The sequence below is a fragment of the Patiria miniata genome, unplaced genomic scaffold (genome assembly GCF_015706575.1).
Source record: "Patiria miniata isolate m_02_andy unplaced genomic scaffold, ASM1570657v1 HiC_scaffold_26, whole genome shotgun sequence".
Classification (NCBI taxonomy): Eukaryota; Metazoa; Echinodermata; class Asteroidea; order Valvatida; family Asterinidae; genus Patiria; species Patiria miniata.
Genome location: NW_024037065.1, coordinates 7,193,597 through 7,214,546, shown reverse-complemented (window position 1 = coordinate 7,214,546; position 20,950 = coordinate 7,193,597). Strand labels below are relative to the sequence as shown.

Below are 20,950 nucleotides of genomic sequence, written 5' to 3'. Positions count from 1 at the left end.
ATATGGGTAGCTAATTTGCCATTGCGCGCTGTTCGAACAAGTGAAGACTCGCGCTGGTTCCCAATCTCGCCATTCGAATGTGGTAAGGTCGGGAACCAGTGCAAGTCCCTCCCTTCATATAATCAAATAAGATGACCTTCTTAAAGTATGTAAATCGAGTGTCATTTCAAGACAAAATATAATCAATAATTACTTAAATTTGTTATTCATAATTTCTTTATTTTCTAAACAAGAAATAAATATAATCGGTCAGTCGAATAGATAAACGTTGCAATTAAGTAATATATTTGTGTACATGTCCATTGTTTTGGGGAAGGTATTATGGCGGACATTGACTTCACTTTGAACAGCCAATGGGATATTAAGGAGATCGGTGATCTGGAAGTGGTCTGCAAAAGTGACCAACCATTCAGAGGAGACAGCGGGGGCGCACAGCGCCGCTGCGCTGCAGGCTGTGCACTGGCGACATGTCCCACACATAACCGCATACGTCCCGCAGTGCCACACGGAGTCCGGTTTTAGACACACTATAGTTGGAGCATTCACCGCGCAGGCACGCGACTACCAACTGGCTCTGGCCCAATTTACCGGCACGCCCTTCACTAATAGCTGCAAGTGTTTTCTTTGGATGAAACCCAAATCCCGGAGTTGAGTTTCCTTTGTGTGCTCTGATTGCACCGCACCGGCAAAGTTCGAATTATTACAGCTGAGAAAGAGAAAAAAACTCGAAGGGTTTCTCACAGTTGCTTGTTCTAATTGCTCTTGGCGAGGGCATCTCAGCTATCCTTGCCGAAAAATGAAAACAAAAAAGAACCGGTTCAGCCCTTCTCGGCACCATCTTAAATTTCATAATGGTATCCTCGCGAGCAAAGCACCGACATCAGTTTTAAAAATGGGAAAGTCTCTACTTGATATAAAGCTGATCGGCTGAAGTACAAGTGGGCGCATTTTATGACTTCCGAACTCCAAACGGGCGAAGACTCCTATCGACTTGGTCTACGCAGGGCTACCAAGAATATCGGATGCAACTGCCTTGTTGGATTTGTATTCTTGGATTTGTACTCAAGAGTGTTTGCAGGTTTTCAGATCGTCAGGATGGCTAATGGAACGAACGGGGACGGCCCGGATACTCTCTACCCTTCCTTCATGTTCGATGGCTTCTTCAACGGCAGCGGCGGCACTACCGACTGCCTGGACCTGCTTCCCCCCGTGCCCCCTCCCGTCAAGGTCTTCCTGCTCGTGGTCTTCAGCTCGGTGACCGTCATCTGCGGTGTGGGCAACTCGCTGCTCTGCTTCATCGTGCTGACGCAGAAGCGGCTGCGGAGCGTGACCAATCTCTTCATCGCTAACCTGGCCTTCTCGGACCTGCTGATGGCCGTGCTGAGCGTGCCCTTCACTCTCCACTACTACCTCCACCAGGACTGGGTCTTCGGCTCCTGGATGTGCTCCTTCGTCGGCACGGTCAAGTTCGTGTCCATCTACGTCTCCATCAACACACTCTTCGTCATCGCAGTCGACAGGTAGGCTCTCCTTGTCATATCCACATTGTGATAATATTCAACAGATTTGTTTCGATCTGTGTAAGGTGCTAAATGCAATTCGGCAAAGCATCTTGGTGCTATTCAAGTGTGTGTGTGTGTGTTTGTTTTTAACTTACATATCCAATTCAACGAAAACGCATTAGTTATATCGAACTGCGTATAAAAGTTGTTCTTACCTTAGCGACCAAGACCCTGCTTTATATGTTTAGTAACGTAAAACAGGGGAAGGGGGCACGGGATATGTTCTCACCCCATCCCAATCGAGGTCTGTCCCTTATGCCCCCGGCTCAAAAAGTGAAGGAAAAAAAGAACTGTTTGATATTATGGCCACACCAATTGAGTGCCCGACTCCAGAGACTCGCACCCCAATGTATTGCATTGAAGATTTCGGATTGATTTGAGAACTTTTAAATTAACTTATACCACATTTTTGTATCGCGTAAAAACTAATGGAAATTTACGACGTAAAAATCGAAGCATAAGAGTATTGAAAGATGTGATTTTATTCTGCGATATGTTTACTTTGCTTCTCGAAAGAACAAGCTCGAAATGATCTCGTAGACCTGCTATATGCCATGCACGTGAATCGAACAAGTTGATGCATGTGAAGTGTCAACGTTGGGTAAAACACAAACTTAAGGTTAAGCCGACTGTCACCCCATGTGCTTCGAGTACACTATGTGATACATAACCGGCAACTTCCCTAACACCTCATGCGCTTGAGCTTCACTTTTGTGTTGTTGCAAATAAAACCTCAACTGCCTCAGTTTCCTGTCAAGAGCCTTATCAAGTGTTCATGATTTTGGGACACAAATGTGCTAGTGCACAGGTACATGAGGTGCAGTCAGTTTTTACAGCGATATAACCAATTCTACATGTAAATGTAAAAGTCTGTTCTTATAATGCCCAATTACTCACTTGGTCGTGACTGTCAACTGAAATAAAGGATATCCCATTTGTTGAACGTCAATTGGTGCATGGAGCTTTTTATAGCTCCATAGTTGATGGAACACCCAATTGCAGGAGTACAGTGCCAGTGTGTAATGCGAAATGAGTGACCTCGATAATGCAACTCTGCTCTCCCTCACTGGAGACCCATTAAAGTGACACAAACGAGGACCAGGGCCTGAGGCAGGAGTTGATATATACCCATTGGCAGGGCCTGAGGGACGAGGTGATTTATACCCATGCAATGCTGTCACTAAAACGTTTGTTACTAACTAACCAACCAACGAAGTTGAACGAACGGAGAGAGACGACGTCCGCAGCTAAAAACAGTAACACAGTTGGTGAATATAATTATGTCGACACTGTGCGATCTCATCTGAAGTGCCTGATACACAATTAAACATCGGAAATAGATCGGTTCAGTGACCATAGTTGACGAACTTGTTTCTCCGTAGATTCAATGTTCTTACCAAAAAGCAATGTTATTTTCACTTTGAGTGGAAGTTTGTTTAGAACATTGTGCGCAATGTTTTCCCTCTATCTTTCAGCACAACACCTACTATCCTCGGGGAAAGAAAGAAATAAGTGTGATCGTGCATTTCTTCGGTTGCTCTAAATTATAGACATTCACGTGCGATGTGCGTGTTACAAATAATGTAAAAAAAATAAGAGATGCGACCAAAACGTGACTACAACCGGTTTCCAGCCGCTGCTGTAATAATGCTTTTAACAAAACGGCCGATGCTGTAATAATGCTTTTAAAATTTAACAGTTTTGGAAACAAAGAAACGAAATTCAGAAAAGGATGATTAAAAGGTTGAGAAATGGATATCGATATAATTTAGAAATTTTTGTACTATGTAGGTTTTTTCATTTTCATTATTGTGTGAAGGTTTGTCGACATCACTAGTTTAGCGCCATGACAATATTTACTTAAATTTGGAAGGATTATTAGGTTTTCTTTTTAATATATTAGTACATGAATTTGTTTTCTTATAAATGATGTAATGCTTATATAGCGCTTTGTTTCAAAGTCTCAAGCGCTTCACAAATATAATCCCTTTGCATCAGGCCATGAGAACCATTTTTTTCTGCAGCAGCTCCACATCGACGCTATCAGGTCTCTATCTTGACAGGTGCCCATTTATAATCCTGGATGGAGAGGGGCAATTGCTGTAAAGTACCCTGCCAGAGAACACAAGTGCCATGTTCTCCGACAGGGTACAAATCCATGTACATACACGCTTGTTTATGGTGTAAAGCGAGGATTTTCTTTTGTTCTTCTTCCCTTTTCCTTTGTTTGTACTTTTTCGCAACAGCTCTCATTGGTTTTGTATGCACGTTTTCCAACCGAGGAGTCCTCGATTCGGTTTCTGTCCTCGATTCGGCAATGATATTGTACGTGTGTGTCCTCGATTTACACCATAAACACGCGCAATTGAACATGGGTCAAACATCGCAACCATTTGACCACGGTGCTCCGTTAGATGAAACTGTGCAAATATGTGAGGCATTCTGCCTAAATGCAGCACAACTGGGCAGAGGTCAAATCACAGTTTGTGGGTATTAGGAAAGAGAGTAAGATACAGTGTTTGTTTGTTGCACTGTACTCAGACATTCCGTTGACAAGTTATAGATATTTGAAGTATGCATTCATTATCGACATGTCAAAAAAGTAAAGTCCGGAAAAAAAGGCCTTCAAAGTTTCGACTGTTTGGTGGTCAAAAAGGTTGAAAGATGGGTAATAGGTTTTCCCATTAAAACACCTTTATTCCATGGCTTTTTTATATTATTTTTAACAGATGTGTAGTAAACATATCAAAGACGATTGAAAATCTAACGAAATCACCACCATGCATGTTTTGCAATTTTTCTCAACTACGGCCTGTGCCCAGTTCCGTCTCATGTTGCCAAAATGTCTCACATCTGTTTTAATATTTAACGACCATTGAGGTATTTCTAAGAGATAGGTCACTTGTCAATAACAGAAACTACAATCTGTTTTCATATCTGGACTCAAGTCCAGGTGCCCCACTTATACCCAACGATATTTGAGTCGCGAGGGATACTGATAGCTCATGGAAAGCAATTAACTCTTGTCATACCAAACCCTGTGACATCTTACGCTTGCTGTGATATGCCTGCAGATTATTCAAACAACCCTACGCCTTGATCTCCAGATTCAGACCATTTAATGGTCGCCTTCTATGGGGTTCTTGGTGACCAAAAATGGTATTACAAAAATATGGCAGCAAATTGACCAATCAACACCTTGACCGAGTGTGTGCCGTACTTAACGTCACAACTTCTAAAGGTGTCACAAATTTACAAGCACGGATATAGCAGGCGTTTGCAATTTCGCTCTGCAAACATGAACGTCTATTTATTTTACTGAGGTATTTATTTAGGCAACATCAAATTCCATGGCAATTTCAAAATACATTATAACATGTAACATATATTACCTTTAAAAAAAGTCAAAACAAAACAAATAGGCAAAAGGACGAACTATAAAGGCAATGATAATGGCTGGACTATCAGATACAGTAAACAATATACATTGTACCATTTGCAGGCCAGCAAAGATTGCCTAAAAGCTACACCAGTATAATTTTTTACACAAGACACATATTCAACAGCATCAACGACCCAAAACAAAAACAAACAGATAGACAGACAGACCTGAGCACACAGAACAACAAACTAGAAAGCACGCAGAGAGTGCAAACCTCCACCAAGACTGAATAATTCTCTGCCATTCCCTTGTCAGTACACCCAAAAGAAATACTCGCATAAATGATGCAGAGTCCTTTAAAAAACGTTATGGATCCAGACCTAGATCCCGATCAATTCCAAAATCTAATCGATTTGTACTTGTACCAAGGACCACCTCTACAAAAATGTTCATGCAAATCGGAAACAGGAAACAAACATACAGGGCAGGACATGCATATACACAGAAGATTGAAGCCAAAACACAGTATCAAAAAAATGAGAACACACATGATAAGGAAATAACAAAGACAGTAAAATAACATATTTTGTGTCTCTTGGCTATGTTGAGATTTTTTTTCGTCTGATCCTCTGCCTCAGACTATGTGCAACATCAGGATGGAGTAGAGATCTAATATGCTTCTACTGTTATGACAAGACAGTGTGTTATCCTAATAACAACAGAAGACTTCCGTCGTTTCCCAGAACTCTGCTTCTCTGGTCGGCATGTCGAGATTTTGTTATCAGTGTGTAGGTCCGAGTGTCACTTCTTACCGTTGACTCGAAACAAATTTGTCACAGTACTTTGTTGTAATAGGAGTATAACAAGAAGAACTTGATCGAAACCATTTTAGACCTGTCGTGTCAGTGTCCCCATCGACTGGATATCACATTCAACCGCCTCCATTAACTATAATCAGCCGTTAAACCTTCACTGATAAATCGATTAGAAAGCTCTTATAAAGATGTTGATAATCCGATCAAGTTATGAAATGCACTCAATGTAATAACCAGGAACTAACCTTAATAACAATATTTCTACAGCGTTATCACATCCGTTACCGCAGGGATATCAGATAGGCTTATGCAGATACTTTGCCAACTAGGATATTAAATATCTTTTGCTTGATTTAGTTTGTTTTCTGCATACCTAGAAAAAGTTCGACTCTCCATCCAAACTTCAGCCTGTAAAATGGTACCAATACATCCACATTTTGTAAGTTGCATCATAACCAGTGACTTTTGACGAGAATGTGAGTAGTACTAAACGATATAACATTTGTAAAGTTGATGTTAAAGTTGACTATCCCATGCAATAAATGCAGGAAACCACTCCCTTGATGTCCTCAGATGGAATTTAAGATTTCTTAGATAAACAAAATGGCTCTTATAAAGCTTTCTGTCTGTAATAACAAAGAAGACATCCAGCAGTCGTGCTGAAGCCTAATCGAATCCACAGTTGACCTTAGGGAAGCTGCATACCTTTCACAAATCGGTTTTCCAGCACTCAACGAATAAACGTCGTTCTTTATGATATGTTGGTATAATGATTTTTTGGACGGGGCATGTCGATGGTCTTCCATCCATCCTTCCGTATTTTCATCCATGATGACTTGTCAAACTATGAAACGTGATATGCTTTGACAAGTGTTTTCTTGCCTTACCAAACTGGCACCAAGGGAGAGGAATATAGCTCAACTTGAAAGCGAATTAGGAGTAAACTTTCAAGTGCTTACGATAGCACTACAAGGAGGGATTATATTTCCGCTAAACCGTTCTGGATGAAACGATGCAAAGTCTTATAAATGCCCACACCTCATGTCGCTGCATAAATCTAGTTAACGTGGTAAATAAGATCAATAACGTCAAGGTGTTTTTTTTTCTTCAAATCTTAAGACAAAGGCAATATCAAGACAATCAATATCTTAAAACAGTTTTAACATCGCGTTCCTTGTGAACGCATGCATAATGCATTGATAGCATTTTATAATTAGCGGGCACGTGTGGTCTAGCGGTGGAGCACAGGATTCATGATCGTGAGATTGTGGGTTCGAGCCCCGTCGTGGCCATGCGTGTTGTGCCCTTGAGTATTAAAGGCGCTTTACCTCAATTACTCCTCTCAACCCAGGTATTAAATGGGTACCGGCATTGTTCAATGCTGGGAAGGTAACAGACTCGCTGTGGAGGAGGTGTGGCGATCCTCCCACAGCAGCTATGAGTCTGGCCCAATCGCTAACGAAAGAGAGATGGACACTCCGTTCCTGTCCCCGTACACTTCGCGCCGTTCCCTTAATAAAGGAATGTTTTCGAGATAAAGTGCCCATTTAGGCTCGAAAACTCGCTTACAATGAAATGATAATAGTTGGAAAAGATCGGTTAAAAGTACAAAATATATGCACAGCTATATATCTTGGACATACGCCGTTTTCATGTAATTATAGTCAAATACTAGGTATACACAATGGCCCTTAAAATGGAGCCGTTGAAGTATAGTCGTCACTCCAGCTGCGCATGTTTTTTTTTCAAAACGGTCTTCAAACACGTGTGATATCTTGATATCTTACACTGAATTTGGCACACTTTAATGAAGCGGCGCCAGTCTTTTGTTTACAATCTGAATCACAAGGCCACAAATCACTGCCACGTTAGATGTTAACAAGCGGGGTTTTTCAACATTTTCTCGGTAAATGTAAGACATACATAGGGTGCCTTGATAAAGATGTGGCTTTGCGTTTTGATTTTGTAAACGTTGAACAAATAGTTTAAGAACCGTTTAACCGTTTAAACCATTTTAAAAAGGCTGACGCTTGCCCATCATGTCTGCAAATAGGCGTGATTGACTCGATAAATCGACACCGATTGACATAAATAGCGGACATTGATTAACTGTATTAAACACTGCGCCGGCTTCTAAGGTTTTGAAAATTAAGTAGGTTTGAAACCGTGGTTAATGATTTGTGATGTGTATGTTTAACTCAAATGTAGATCGCGTGAACGTAGGTTCCTTTTTTGATAATTAATAAGTTTAAACGTTTTGGAAAATGTGTAAACGGATTTAGGTTTTTTCGTTTAAACGTTTACACGTGTAAACGTCAAATCCTTCATTTCCTGTGCCCAACACCTTCGAATTAAGGTACACAAGTTTACTGTCTGGTGTACCTTAATTCGAAGGTGCTGGGCACAGGAAATGAAGGATTGGGTGAACAGTTTACAAACATTATATCTTTCCGAAATATTGCCAAATGTACATAGATACCTTTTAAATAATGTATTTGCAAAACTCGCCAGCAAATTTGCAACCATTTAGCTCTCAATAGATACATTATAATACTACCGCTGTGTTACGCCAGTGGCGGCTAGACAAACACAAAGTACGGGAATGGACCGATCCAGTAAGCACCGCCCCATGGTATTCTGACCAATCACAGCCGTGATTTATGTCCGACATGCGTGCACAAAAGCCCGACATGCGTGCGTGCGCGTGCACGCGCGTATGATGCGCGCGGCAGGAAAAAGCAGTGTGGCATTGGAGAGGAGCACGTGTTAATTTGCCCACGTGCGCAGTGGGCGGGGCTTACTAGATCGGTCCATTGGCCCGGGGTGGCCTCCGCGGGAAATGTGGGGAACAATCTGTGTAGACAAAGAGCCCATACAAAATAAACAACCTGAAGAAACAAAACAAATTCAGAAAGGACTAGCCGGTACACCGCTGTAAATGCAAACAATCATATCTCTACTATCGGAAAGAGAAACATGACCGCCATGGGCTTTCGTCAAGTGGATGGCGTATTAATTAGTGACTAGAGAACATGTTTGTTTTTGGAATCAATGTACGGTTTTGCATCCTCCAATTAAAAAAAGGTTTACTGCATCCAAAAGTGACAGTCCTGTACTGTATCTATAAACAATGTTTTAATATGTACACAGCACATACTTGTAATTCGCCTCCCCAAATGATTGATTTTGGTGGCGATATATGACACCAGTTATCGGCAATTATTTCTTCATTTTTTTCTCTGGTGGCTCATTTCCTGCGGGGATTGGTTTGAGGAGCAGCAGGGTTACGATGGCGTCTACCCTCAAGTTTGGAAAATGTTTAAAGGGGCATTACGGCCTGAACCCCCCCGAAAATTGTGTGTTTTCGATTGTTTATTCGTCATATTTCAAAGGTCAGGTTAAAAGGAAACTTACTTAATGTCTTACCGTTCCCGAGGAAAGACACGAAAAACCCACAGTTGTTTGCATCGGACGCTGCAGACATGTTGTGGTATACGAATTTCCAGCCGTCTCAAATTAAAGTGCGGTATTCGTTGTGTGTGCGTGACACATAATACACATAGTTCAATACACAAATGTTGTTTCTAGCAGGTCCGAAAAATGTAATGCACTGGTGGGACATGTCCGGCAGGATTCACGACTTGCAGCATGCACCCGTCAGCTCGATTTCTGAGTCAAAATTTGACCCTAAAATTCGTTCTCGCAAGAAAAACACACCCCCAAAAGTTTTTTTTAAAGGATGGTTGTGTAGACGTTTTGCGCCTACTTTTAAATGCTCTTTCCAATTAACATTATTTCGTTTAAAACGCGTTTTGTAACAAATTGGGAGTATTCCAGGACGTATTGTTGAATTTGATGCTGAATTCCTCGGACCTTTACGTAAATTCCATGACTTTTTCTGTTAATATCCAGAGGCTTTATGTAATCCTCTTCAAACAAACTTTCATCCTGAACGATGTGGGACATAAGTTGCACCTTCCGTGCTCTTCGACAAATTGATTTTTTTCCTTTACAAATTTTTCAGTCTGTTAGTTCTTCTTTTACTAAAAAAAAAATAAATAAAGCTACTTTCCTATTTTGGGCGTCTGCAGACGTTGAAAGAGGTTGGTATGGTTGCCTTTTTGCCCCACTAACGAACAAAAGGTCCCACTGAATGTAATTCGAAATTGTTCAATGTATGTTTTTTCGTTCGATGTCTGATTTAAAAGTACAGTTTTCTATTCCATGGGAAATAGAAATTAAAAACAAATTACAGTCTGACATTTACTCAAAAACATTACGGGGAGATCAACTTTGAGTAAAAATATATATTAATCTGTTGCCGAATGCATGGGTCATGTACAACATGGCGCCTAAAAGTTCTCGAGATACTACAGTATATGCAACAAGGAGAATGATGAACAAGAAGTCTGGTTTTTTAATCACTAATTCCATGTGCAATTGAGATATTTTCATTTTATTATGTGACAGTTCAACTCTACATCCTATAAGTGATATCATGACTTTTTGATGGAAATGTCACAAGTTCCTATTTGTTCTAATGGTAAAAGATTTACTAACCCCAAACCAGCTTTAGTCTGGAGACTTCCACGTCATTTTTGGTTGCTTTGTTAATATAGTGGTTGGCCCTGCTGTATTAGTCAAAAACTTTCAAAGAAACAAAAAGAAAAAAACATTTTCTGTTTTCTGCAAGTGAGTGGGTGAGTGGCGCAACAAGTAGATTTCACAGTGTTCAAAATTACATTTTATACTGCACAAAGTAAGACTTTCACTCAGTACAAATATTTATACTAGTAAAAGACATAACTTCATAGTTTAGTCTTGCCCTGCCTGACGTCTTAAAGTTGGCCCAAAAATATAATAACAACTTCCGATAGCTACGTTATTCCAAAAGGAGCCATCACAGCAAACAGACCTTGCTTCCGAGCTGCAGGAGTAAAGCGTGAACTGTCGCCGAAAACGTGCAATATGTTCTTTGAGATTTGAAGGTTTGCATGGTGAAGGGTAATAACAAGGTAAGTTGTTGGGGCAAGGGCGGATCCAGGGGGGGGGCCAAAGGGGGCCATGCCCCCCCCCCCCAAAAAAAAACGAAACTCAAAAAACATTGGTTAAAGTGGTCAGAAATTGCCTCAGTTCGCACCACAGAGCATCTAGAATCCAAAAATTTTTCGGGGCCCTTAAGCGGGCCCCGAACCCCACGCCGTAATTTTTGGACCCATTTTTTGGGGGGACCAAATTTTTTGGGTGGCCCTCCCCCAAAATTGTGTTCTGGATCCGCCCTTGTGTTGGGGTAGCACCTTGTGGCAAAAATCTCTTTTGTGGGTATGTGCGGTCCCGCAACAACTACCTTATTGATATGTTCTTTGCAAGTGCAATGTATACAAATGTATACAATGTAAGCCACTTCCGGCCAACCAGGGTGACCGTTTTAGCCGATTTTCGGCTAACTTTGAGATATTTTTTTGGAAAAAACAACGAGTTTGACAGAAATTTCGACAGAATGGATTTTTCTTGGCAGATTTCTGGCAGAATTCTGCAAACATGAATATTTGACAGAAAAACATAACAAATTTGAAAAAAGGTATATTTGTTTAAAAACGCTTCAATCTTTTCAAACAAACCCTTGCATAAAGGGACAGGTCGGCTGGTCTAGGTGCTGAGGTTCACTGGGAACCGGACTTTGTCTTGACGCAACCGCGTTCATCCTGAAATTTACGCAATTTCATAACATCTTTATGTTACTGTAGATTGTTTATAAAGTAATTTGAACCTTAATTAAGGCAATACTACAACATCTACATGTGATTTTAGGTGTTTATAGTGTATTTCGAGTATTTCTGGGGAATTTGGCAGATTTGTGATGAATCTGAAAGATTTTTGAATTGCATTTAGCAGAATTTGTCCATGACCTTACGGTCACCCTGCGGCCAACGGCAGTGTCGTCAAGAAAACGCTTTGTAATTCAGCACTTGCGGGCAATTACTCCCGATCACGCTTGAAGTTCGTGTCTGGGTCAGGACTTCATGAAACATAAATCTCCAAGATTAACTCATTATGAAATCCCCAGATCTCCACAGTAGTCAGGCAGATTGGTGCCCAAATAATAGAATTGTTCATTTCATGATAAATTAAAAGCATGAAACTTGGCACAGGTAGTCAGAGTATACAATGGGAAAGATTTTTTGGCTATAGGGCCAGCGCAGATTTGTCACTTGAACACAAAAAATATCATAGGATAACATGCAATGGCCACCGTTTTGGACAATTTGAAAAGTGCTTGTTATTTTATGATTTTTTTTCAGAGGGCAAATCTGCGATGGCCCAATAGCCAAATATCTTTCCCATGACATACTGTGTGTGCCCAATTTCATGTTTTTGTCATCGAAATGAACAATCTTATCACCAATCTGCTGAACTACAGTATTACGCTAGTGTTTGGATCCTTTGCTAGAAAATAGGAGAAACGATCTCCTGCCAATTTTTTTTCAATGTCAAGGGAATTAATGAAGATGATTACACGTAAAAGACTGAAACATGGACACTGAGAAAAGAATTGCAAGCCACATTCGATCAAGCAGAAGCGGTGTAGACTATCTAAGTCTATCTAACACCTAAAGCTGTTTTGACATACGGGATTGAAGACAAAAATTATCTAAAGTCCAGGAAATATGATGTGACTTTTCCGTATCTATTGATCTGAACGCAGATACATTAACGCCGCGAGCTATGTCTTATACCGAGTTACTGACGGTGTTCCCCGGAGTTTGGTTGCTGAGTTGAATTCTCTCCACCCTCCTTGCTTCGCCCCAACCCCCACTCGATATCGCCCCGAGACCTGGTCCCGGACACGGATCATTTACGCTTTTAGTGGTCAGGTACCAATCTTGGACCAAAAACCAATCCTCTCGCTGATATTATGAGACATTACTATGTCTAACTGTACATGCATACAGAGATCGTGACATAGACATTTTTGTTTTAAAAGCAATCCTTTCAAATTTCAAATGTCCCATTTAACTTTTTTTGGTTTTATGCTAATGCAAATTTCCATATTCATGAGCAAAACTGTGATGTCATTCAAGGTTAAATGTTTACTGTTTCAGCTGCTAAAGCCGGGATATGGAGTTATTATTTTTTTGCTGAGGTAAAGTTTCTGTTTGTGGTGATTTATGGTTGACCCAGTACACGATACTAAGTCAATGAGCAAACTTTATAGACAATTGTTCTCAGTGAGCAAATGTTTGGTTCACAATTTGAAAATTGAATAGTGTGTGTGCCTTAAATGACATTACAGGGTGACTCCCAACCCTGAAACATTTGCCCTTTTTCAAAAACTTGATCGGAGAAAAGTTATGTTTTGGAAATCAGATTAAAGCTGAGACGTTTTTTTTCTTCAAATACTGAAAAAAAATCATGAAAACAACACATTGGGTTGCTGAGAAAATGCCAATATGCAAAAGAAGTGATTTTTCATCCGTTCCAATGGCATACCATGAGGGTTTACACTGTACATATTTCTGCATTGTGTCCTAATCCTTACAAACAACACGGCACATATAATAATATGACAAGAGCACAAATGAATTTGATGGAAATACTTTTTTTCCAACTGAACGGGTATCTTATCCTTTTAGTCCTATTTTAAACCTTTTCAGCATCACAAATATGACAAAAAAATATATACGAATGACAATTGCACAGTGGGCTTACAGTAACATGTTTTACTGCTCGAAGCACTGTTTGATTGAACGGATGAAGAATCACTTCTCTTTACATAATTGGCATTTTCTCAGCAATTCAATGTACTGTTTTCATTATTTTTTTCCCAGTATTTGAAAGAAAAAGCTTTCGGCTTTTATCTGATATCTAAAACATAAAAATTCACAGATCACGTTTTCGAAAAAGGCGAATGATTCAGGGTTGCAATTTTGGGGGGTCACCCTGTATAATTGTTTTGTAATGTAAATGTTTAAGCATAAAGTGCACTTTGCATAAAAAAAATAATAACCAAAAAGAGACGTCTATCTAAAAAAATTGAATGCAATATATAGGAATGGAAATGTGCACTCTCGAAAAAAAAGTGTTCCAGTGTATGTCATGTTCCATTTAGATAACGTTTGTTTCAGGCGTGTTTTTTTTAGGACGCTAGCGGGGAAGGATGGCAAACGATGGGCCCCACTGCCAAGATGTATCGCTTGTTGCTGTCTTTGAAGAACGGTGACCATTATTGATAGGCCTACGGAACATTCGATAATGGTTGACGCGCTGATAACAAGTCTTCGCCTCCCGCTACATTACCAAGCAAATGTACACAGTGTGACACTGCACAAATTGTCCACATCTAAATGATGGTGAAACTATGAGTTAGATTGTATTGACATTTCTCTTCCTCCTGAAACTCTGAGGTTTGAAGTGTTTCTTTCGCTTTCCATTTCGTTCGATACACATCCCTCAGAGGCAGTCTAGAATCCCAGTGGGAATTGTGGGACTAAAGGTAGAAGCGGTGCGTTTGCCGTGCGACTCCAAGAAAATAGTGGAGTGACCTAGCAAACAAGAGCGGAAGACGGGCGAGCTAACCGATCGCTTTACCGGCTGCATTTTCAATCTTCTTCAGTTCTTCTCGTCTTTGGTAACCATGTTGACATTTTCAGTCGGCCGCGTACATAGGACGCGCACTCATCGGCGGTTGAGGAGGTCTCGCGATGGGGAGAATATTACGCCTACCGACTCCCGAGCACGCGCGTACGGGTTTGTTTTAGGGCCTGTTTTTCGTGTACCTGTCGTCCGTTGACAGAATTATCAAGCCATGGCGTGCGATGCCCAGTCAAAGAGCAACCAGTGAACTGTCAAAAATTAACTATCGTAGGGAATAATTATTAGCTATAATTTAACTATGTGACGGTAAGGGCACCAGACCTGACTCCAAACTGCGTCAGAGCTACCCTGTTCCCTTGGGTCTACTTTAAACTCGAGACAATTATAGTATAGACTCTGGTAGGGAAACTTGCGTCCTGTATTCTGATTCAATCCCGTAAAAGCAAGTAGCAGATTCCTATCGTGTACTTGGTGATTTTTATTTCCAAGGTTTATTTTCGAACATCCAAATGATCTAGTAACCCGTTGAGAGCGCAGCTAGTGTGTGGAGTACTGCTCGACGCCATGGGGACGAGGTTGGGGTCAGAAACCAGGCAGGATTCAACCTCGTCCCCATTGCGTTTAGCAGTACGCTATACCAACAGCTGCCATCTCGTCCAGCTATACTGGAATCATTAATTGCATATGCCCCAAATCTTGAATATTATTATAATGAGATGCTGTAATGATAGTCTGGTGCCTAAACTATACTTCTTTTTTTAAATTGGTGCCTAAGGTACGAAGCAACTCCTAGTTTTTTCGAGTCGGAAATTGAATGAATATTCGAATTTGCAAGAAGAAACTGCAAACAATAAAGATGGAAACAAGGAAGATGCCTGCATGTTGGCCAGGGGCGCTCTTTTTTACCCTTTTCCCTGTCCCTCAATTGCATTTTTTTAAAACAAATAAAACAAAAGAGCCAAATGAGATGAATTGCAAAGATTTCTCCGATTTTTAAATTACTTTCTACGACAAACACTTTCCTTTTTGGGGGGGGGGGGGGGAAACATGTTCCTCCCCCAATCCTTGAACACCCATTGAAAACTGAAATCATTATGTAATCAACGCACTGAGAGCAAGTTCCAGTAAAAGAGCGTCTAATATTGGTTTAAGTAGTCCTTTGAAACGAAGTTGAGACAGATTCTATTTTATTCAATAAATTCTTCTTGAGGTATGTAATCATTCGAGTGGAAAATATGGATAAAGAAGGTCTCACCTTTATTATATTTTACTAAACAAAAACCTCAATTTCAGTTTGTGCTGCATGCTGTGTGTCCTACGCTGCTTCCGAAGACGACATTCATAAATCTAGAATTATGAACTTTTCAACAAATACCGTTTTTGCTTCGATCTATCAATTATGAGAAAATCAAATTATTATTTTTTGGGTTTTATAATATTCCCAAGTTACTGTTATCTCTATCCATTCCCCCGTAACAACAGGAATTAACTAGGAAGCACTCGGAGTGCGCAAACCTGCGCCGAGGCTAAACAATGCCGTGTCATATTGCCAGTACACCCAAAAGAAATACTTGCTTCAATTGTGAAGAATCCTTAAAAAAAATCCTGGATCCAGACCCAGATCCTGATCACTTCCAAAATCTAATCGATGTGCACTTGTACCAAGGACCACCCCTAAAAACTGTTTTATGCAAATCCTTCCATGACTTTTTCAGTTATCTGGTTAACAGACAAACCAACCAACCAACAAACAAACAAACTAAAAGCCGAAAACATAACCTCCTTGGTGGAGGTAACATTAGGCCCCGCTAAAACGTAGACGTGGTTAATTTAACAAATTCAAGGACACCCAGAAAGAAAAAGATTTAAAAAAAAAAGGTATTATTTTTGCCTTCGCAAACAATAACCTATTTTTGATACGAGAATGGCCCGAATCGACAGGAATCGTCACGGGACCATTATTATATTAACTTCCAGGGACAATTTTGTGTGCGTGTGTCGGGCGCTTCCGTATATAACGATATCAGCTTATAGACGCGATACCAGCGGCGAAATCACTTAACGCAATGCAACAGCTTGCTCTAGGCGCTCAAATCGGCTATCAAATCACACGGAACAAGCCCCAATATTGGATTCGATCAGAGAAGGGGGACGAGGTTATTTTGATCGTGCGAGTCGACTGGGGGTTTGCACCTGATCCGAGAGCCGGGGATATGCAGCCGAACACCTGCGGAAACCAAGTGTGAAAATAGGGAGGAAATATACTAGAGGGAAAGTCGGTGGGTGGAAATCAACCGTGTAATTTCAACATGTTCTCTCAATTTACTTGCTCTAGGTGTTTTTTTTTTATCTATCTTCTTTCAAAAACTCCCTTGAAGATAACAGTATTATAAACTTCCATCATGTTTTCATCAGCGGGTTTGTTTGTTGGTTTGTTGGTTTGTTGGTTTGTTTGTCTGGTATTATGGACGGATTTTCTTGAACTTTTTTTAAGGGTGGTCCTTGGTACAAGTACTAATCGATTAGATTTTGGAAGTGATCCGGATCTGGGTCTGGATGCAGGATTTTTTTTTAAATTCTTTACCATTTTTTGTATGTGCGAATATGCTGTGTACAACTGAGCAGCTTCGTGTGCGTGCCCTGACCCGGTGACCCTTGTATGCCTATCACCACCTATTGTTTAGCCACACATGGAGTCTACAAAATGTTTAAGTTTAAGGACTTGTTTTATTGACTAATTAACTGTATAAAGCGGCCAACATTGCTATTTTTCGACAAATTCACAATATGAGCAATCCTGTTGACATTTTAAATGTGCAATAAAATACAGTGGATATGCGAGTATTTCTTTTGGGTGTTCTGACGATATGGCGGGGAAAACTTCAGCCTTGGCGTAGGGTTGCGCTCTCTGAGTGCTTCCTTTTTTCTTTTTCTTTTTATCTAAAAGCCGGCCGCTTGGCAATTCTGAATTTCTAATTTCCGCGGCGTTTTGAAGTGCTTCATCTGTTGTCATCAAATTGAAGATCCTCATGGTTTTTTTTTGTCAAGTTGGAGAAGCAAATCGGAGGAAAAAGTGGTTGTTTTACAAAAAGATGAATTGAATAAGATATTCCCGAAAGGGATGAAAGGTAACAAACACAGCGAAAGCTTATTCTTTTATTTTACTTGCTGTTTCATTAGGGAATGCACCTAACTTTTGCAATTCTACCATTTTAGATATTTTTTAAGAAAGTAGTACCAAAACAAATAAGTTACGAAGAATATTTGCCTTACATATACCGAAACAACAAGCCTCAACTCGAGCATTAATACTGATTGAATTAGATTTTGCTTGAAATCAGATTCGTTCGGATTTATCCATTCAATTAAGTTACGTTCAAAACACATTTTGTGCAAGGCAGATTGCCCATTCTACCGAATCAAAAAAAACGAAGGGAAAAAAAGAGTTTAAAACGAAAAGCAATTAATTGAAGCGTAGGAAATAAAACGCAGCCCACACGTCGTCAAAACGATTCATAAAATCTAACGAGTTCATGATGGTCCTCGCTGATTGGCTTCCTGGTATCACGTGACGGTGCACTGACCGGTTGATAGTTGTATGAGGCTGTGTTCGTGCAAGGGTGAAATTTTAACGTGCATGCAGCCATAACTAAGGCCGTACGTGTCCGAATTATGGCTACGGCTTGAAATTACACACGAGTCTGTGAGAAGTGGTTGCAGCCGCTACACTATAGTCTCGTGTGCAATTTCAAGCTTAAGTAATTCGGACACGGCTTACATAGAAATTGCATGAAAATCGACATTGTCGATGTCACAGAAGCAGCGGCCCATTTAAAAAGGTCACGCCCCTATAGATCATGTGACTGGTGACGTCATGTTGACAGGCAACCGACAGTCAAATGATACGTCGATCTTATGTTAATTTCCAACCAACCAGTCAATGTCGACACAATAGATCCAACCATAATTTCAAGAGATGAACGCGCAGTGCTGAATGAACCGTTTGCTGAAAGTCGTCATCACGTGACAGCACCCACTTATGCGAACAAGTGCAACACGGCCCATTTACGTACAGAAAATATCCATTTAGACCAAACCATCGATATGTCTCCCTATTTAAAATGTGCTACTTTAAACCCAATGATAGTTGATGGACCAAATCTTGCCTTTTGATCAAAGTTATACAAAACGTACGAAACTGCCAAAAAAAGGACCGGCTGACAAGCAGGTCAAAGGTCATGATATACGGGCACACGGTGTGGGGGCTCTGTTCCGTCGTTATTACCATCAGCACGACGCGCGCGACAGAGACAAATATTTCTGCAAAGCCCATGCTCACGAAAATCCAACGACATCCGATAATCGTGTAATTCTATACGACACTGCGTCAAATTAAGCCGATCCCAACTGGACAGTTCACTCGGAATTATGAGTAATTATTCTTTCGACATGTCTCTCCAGGGAAATTTACCTAAACTGAATGGTTGCATCGTGTTCATATTAATCTTCTATTTAATTAGTACGTTCACAACAGAAATACTGCATGAAGTACTTTGTTAATTTAGGATTTTACGGAGTTGTTTCTAGAACGTATGAATAAAGAGTAGGTGAGCGTCAATCCGATGTTCATATCACGTTACTCGTGACTTAGGCACTGTGAACAACTGTGATTCAATTGCATCCGTTCTAATCCAATTTTCCCATTTCAAAAGCCGCAGCCATTTCATCTGGGAAATCACAGTTTAATCCTATGAGCACATCCCCAGTGGCACCACGCAGCTTAATTTAAAGTTTGGGGCAATGATACAAATAAAAGGTTTTTAAAATATCGCAAAATATTGAACAGATTTATTTTGATCTTCTAAGTTGCCACATTATGCTGATTATACCCTAGTCCGGCCGCAGCCGCGGGCTTCCGGTGCTAACGTGTTTACTGTAATCCGCTCGCCGATGAGACTGAAGCAATGCTTTAGAATCCCGCAAAAACATGTTGACCACAGAAGCTCGAATCAAAAGTGGATCTACCAATTAATTAATTGATAATTTCGGTAACAACAATTAATCATTCAAAGCATTGATTGTTCTTTAATTTCTATAGTAAGAATAAAATAATAAATGATTTAATTTTAGTGTCTTTTTTTCTGTATGTTTCAATCAGAAACTAGATTCTTTTAATTTGCTATTTTGATTTCCTAGCAACGCTTAAGAGGAATGAAAAACAAAAGTTGTGATAATTATACTCCTTAAAGTTCCATTTATAAATACCTAAGACAGTTTACCCATTCGTATTGGTCGAAAGCCCGTCACGTAGCCGGTTTTAAATGGTTGATAAAGACCGGCGGGCTCGACTTATACACTTTTCCACTGTCACATGAAATTTGGACTCTTATGAAATCCTGTGCCTTTTACCGTTTTTTTGTTGTAGTTGAACGTTCACTACAGTTTTTCCTAGTCCTAAATTCACAATAAACCGACACAGCTGCGTTCTGCGCCAATCTCCATATAATGACTTGTTCACGTCTTCTGGCGAGAAGGACATACTTTAATATAGAAAGAGGGGTGTTTCGAAAAACACGAAATAAAAGTACTGAACAAAATTGTTGGAAATTTAAAATTTTTGACTTGTTTTGACTTTTGAACCGAAAAGGTTTTTTTTTCCGAAAAAGGTATTTATGAATTCGGCTCGGGTGATTATCAGCATCGGGACTCCAACCGGTCTTAAACTGATTGTTTAAAACTGATTGACAATATTCAGTTTCCCGACACCTTAGAATCAATAATGTATGTCCCAGGAACCAGTCCACTTGCAAGGCGGATCTATTTGTGCGCAAAAGCAACCCATATCCAAAGCCTTCTTTTAAGGGGTTAAAGGGGTAGTTTGTTTTCCTGAAATGAAACACACAACTAGAAAATTCGTCAGCAGACAAAAATCTAATTGGCTGAACAGCGTAAATTACCAGTACATCTGGGACCATATACGGTATAAAGGCAAAGGTCAGAAGGTACTCAACTTTGGCAGCGAACATAAGTGTACATTTTGTGTGATTAACGATAGTACGGCAGATAGGTGATGGGATTGTACTTTTGATGATACAAGCATCGAATTTTGCACACAGTCAGAGTATGTCATGAAAAAGATATTTTGCTATAGGGCCATTATAGATTTATTTAAGCAATGGCAACACAGCAATATGGACAAGAATGGCAGCAATGTTGACAATTTTGAAGATTGCTTGTTATTCTACTTATATATTTTCTCAAAGGACAAATCTGTGATGGCCCTATAGCCAAATATCTTTCCCGTGACATAGTAATCTGACTGTGTGCGAAATGCCATGCTTGTATCATTAACGGCACAATTCCCCCAAATATTTCCTCTATCTGCCTCACTAACGTAGTTGAAATATCAAGCGGTTTTTAATAATTTGTAATGTATGCAGGACCCCACATGGACGCCAGTTTTAAACTGTTTGGGCATTCCCCTGGTAAAATAAAAATAGGTGAAGGTGAAGAGCAAAACCTAATATAGATTTACATCACAAGACGCAAATTCCACCTTATGAATAGTTTAATCGCGGTACCCGCTGCTACACGTA

The 20,950-nt window shown here is 40.2% G+C and overlaps 1 protein-coding gene across 1 annotated transcript in view; it reads left to right on the top strand.

Moving 5' to 3' along the window:
• The first annotated feature begins 1,095 nt into the window (after window positions 1-1,095).
• LOC119733923 (prokineticin receptor 2-like) overlaps window positions 1,096-20,950 on the top strand; it is a 51,245-nt gene continuing 31,390 nt past the window's right edge. Inside the window, exon 1 of the mRNA XM_038207286.1 lies at window positions 1,096-1,520. Coding sequence (XP_038063214.1) covers window positions 1,096-1,520 — 425 coding nt within the window. The remainder of the gene's footprint in view (window positions 1,521-20,950) is intronic.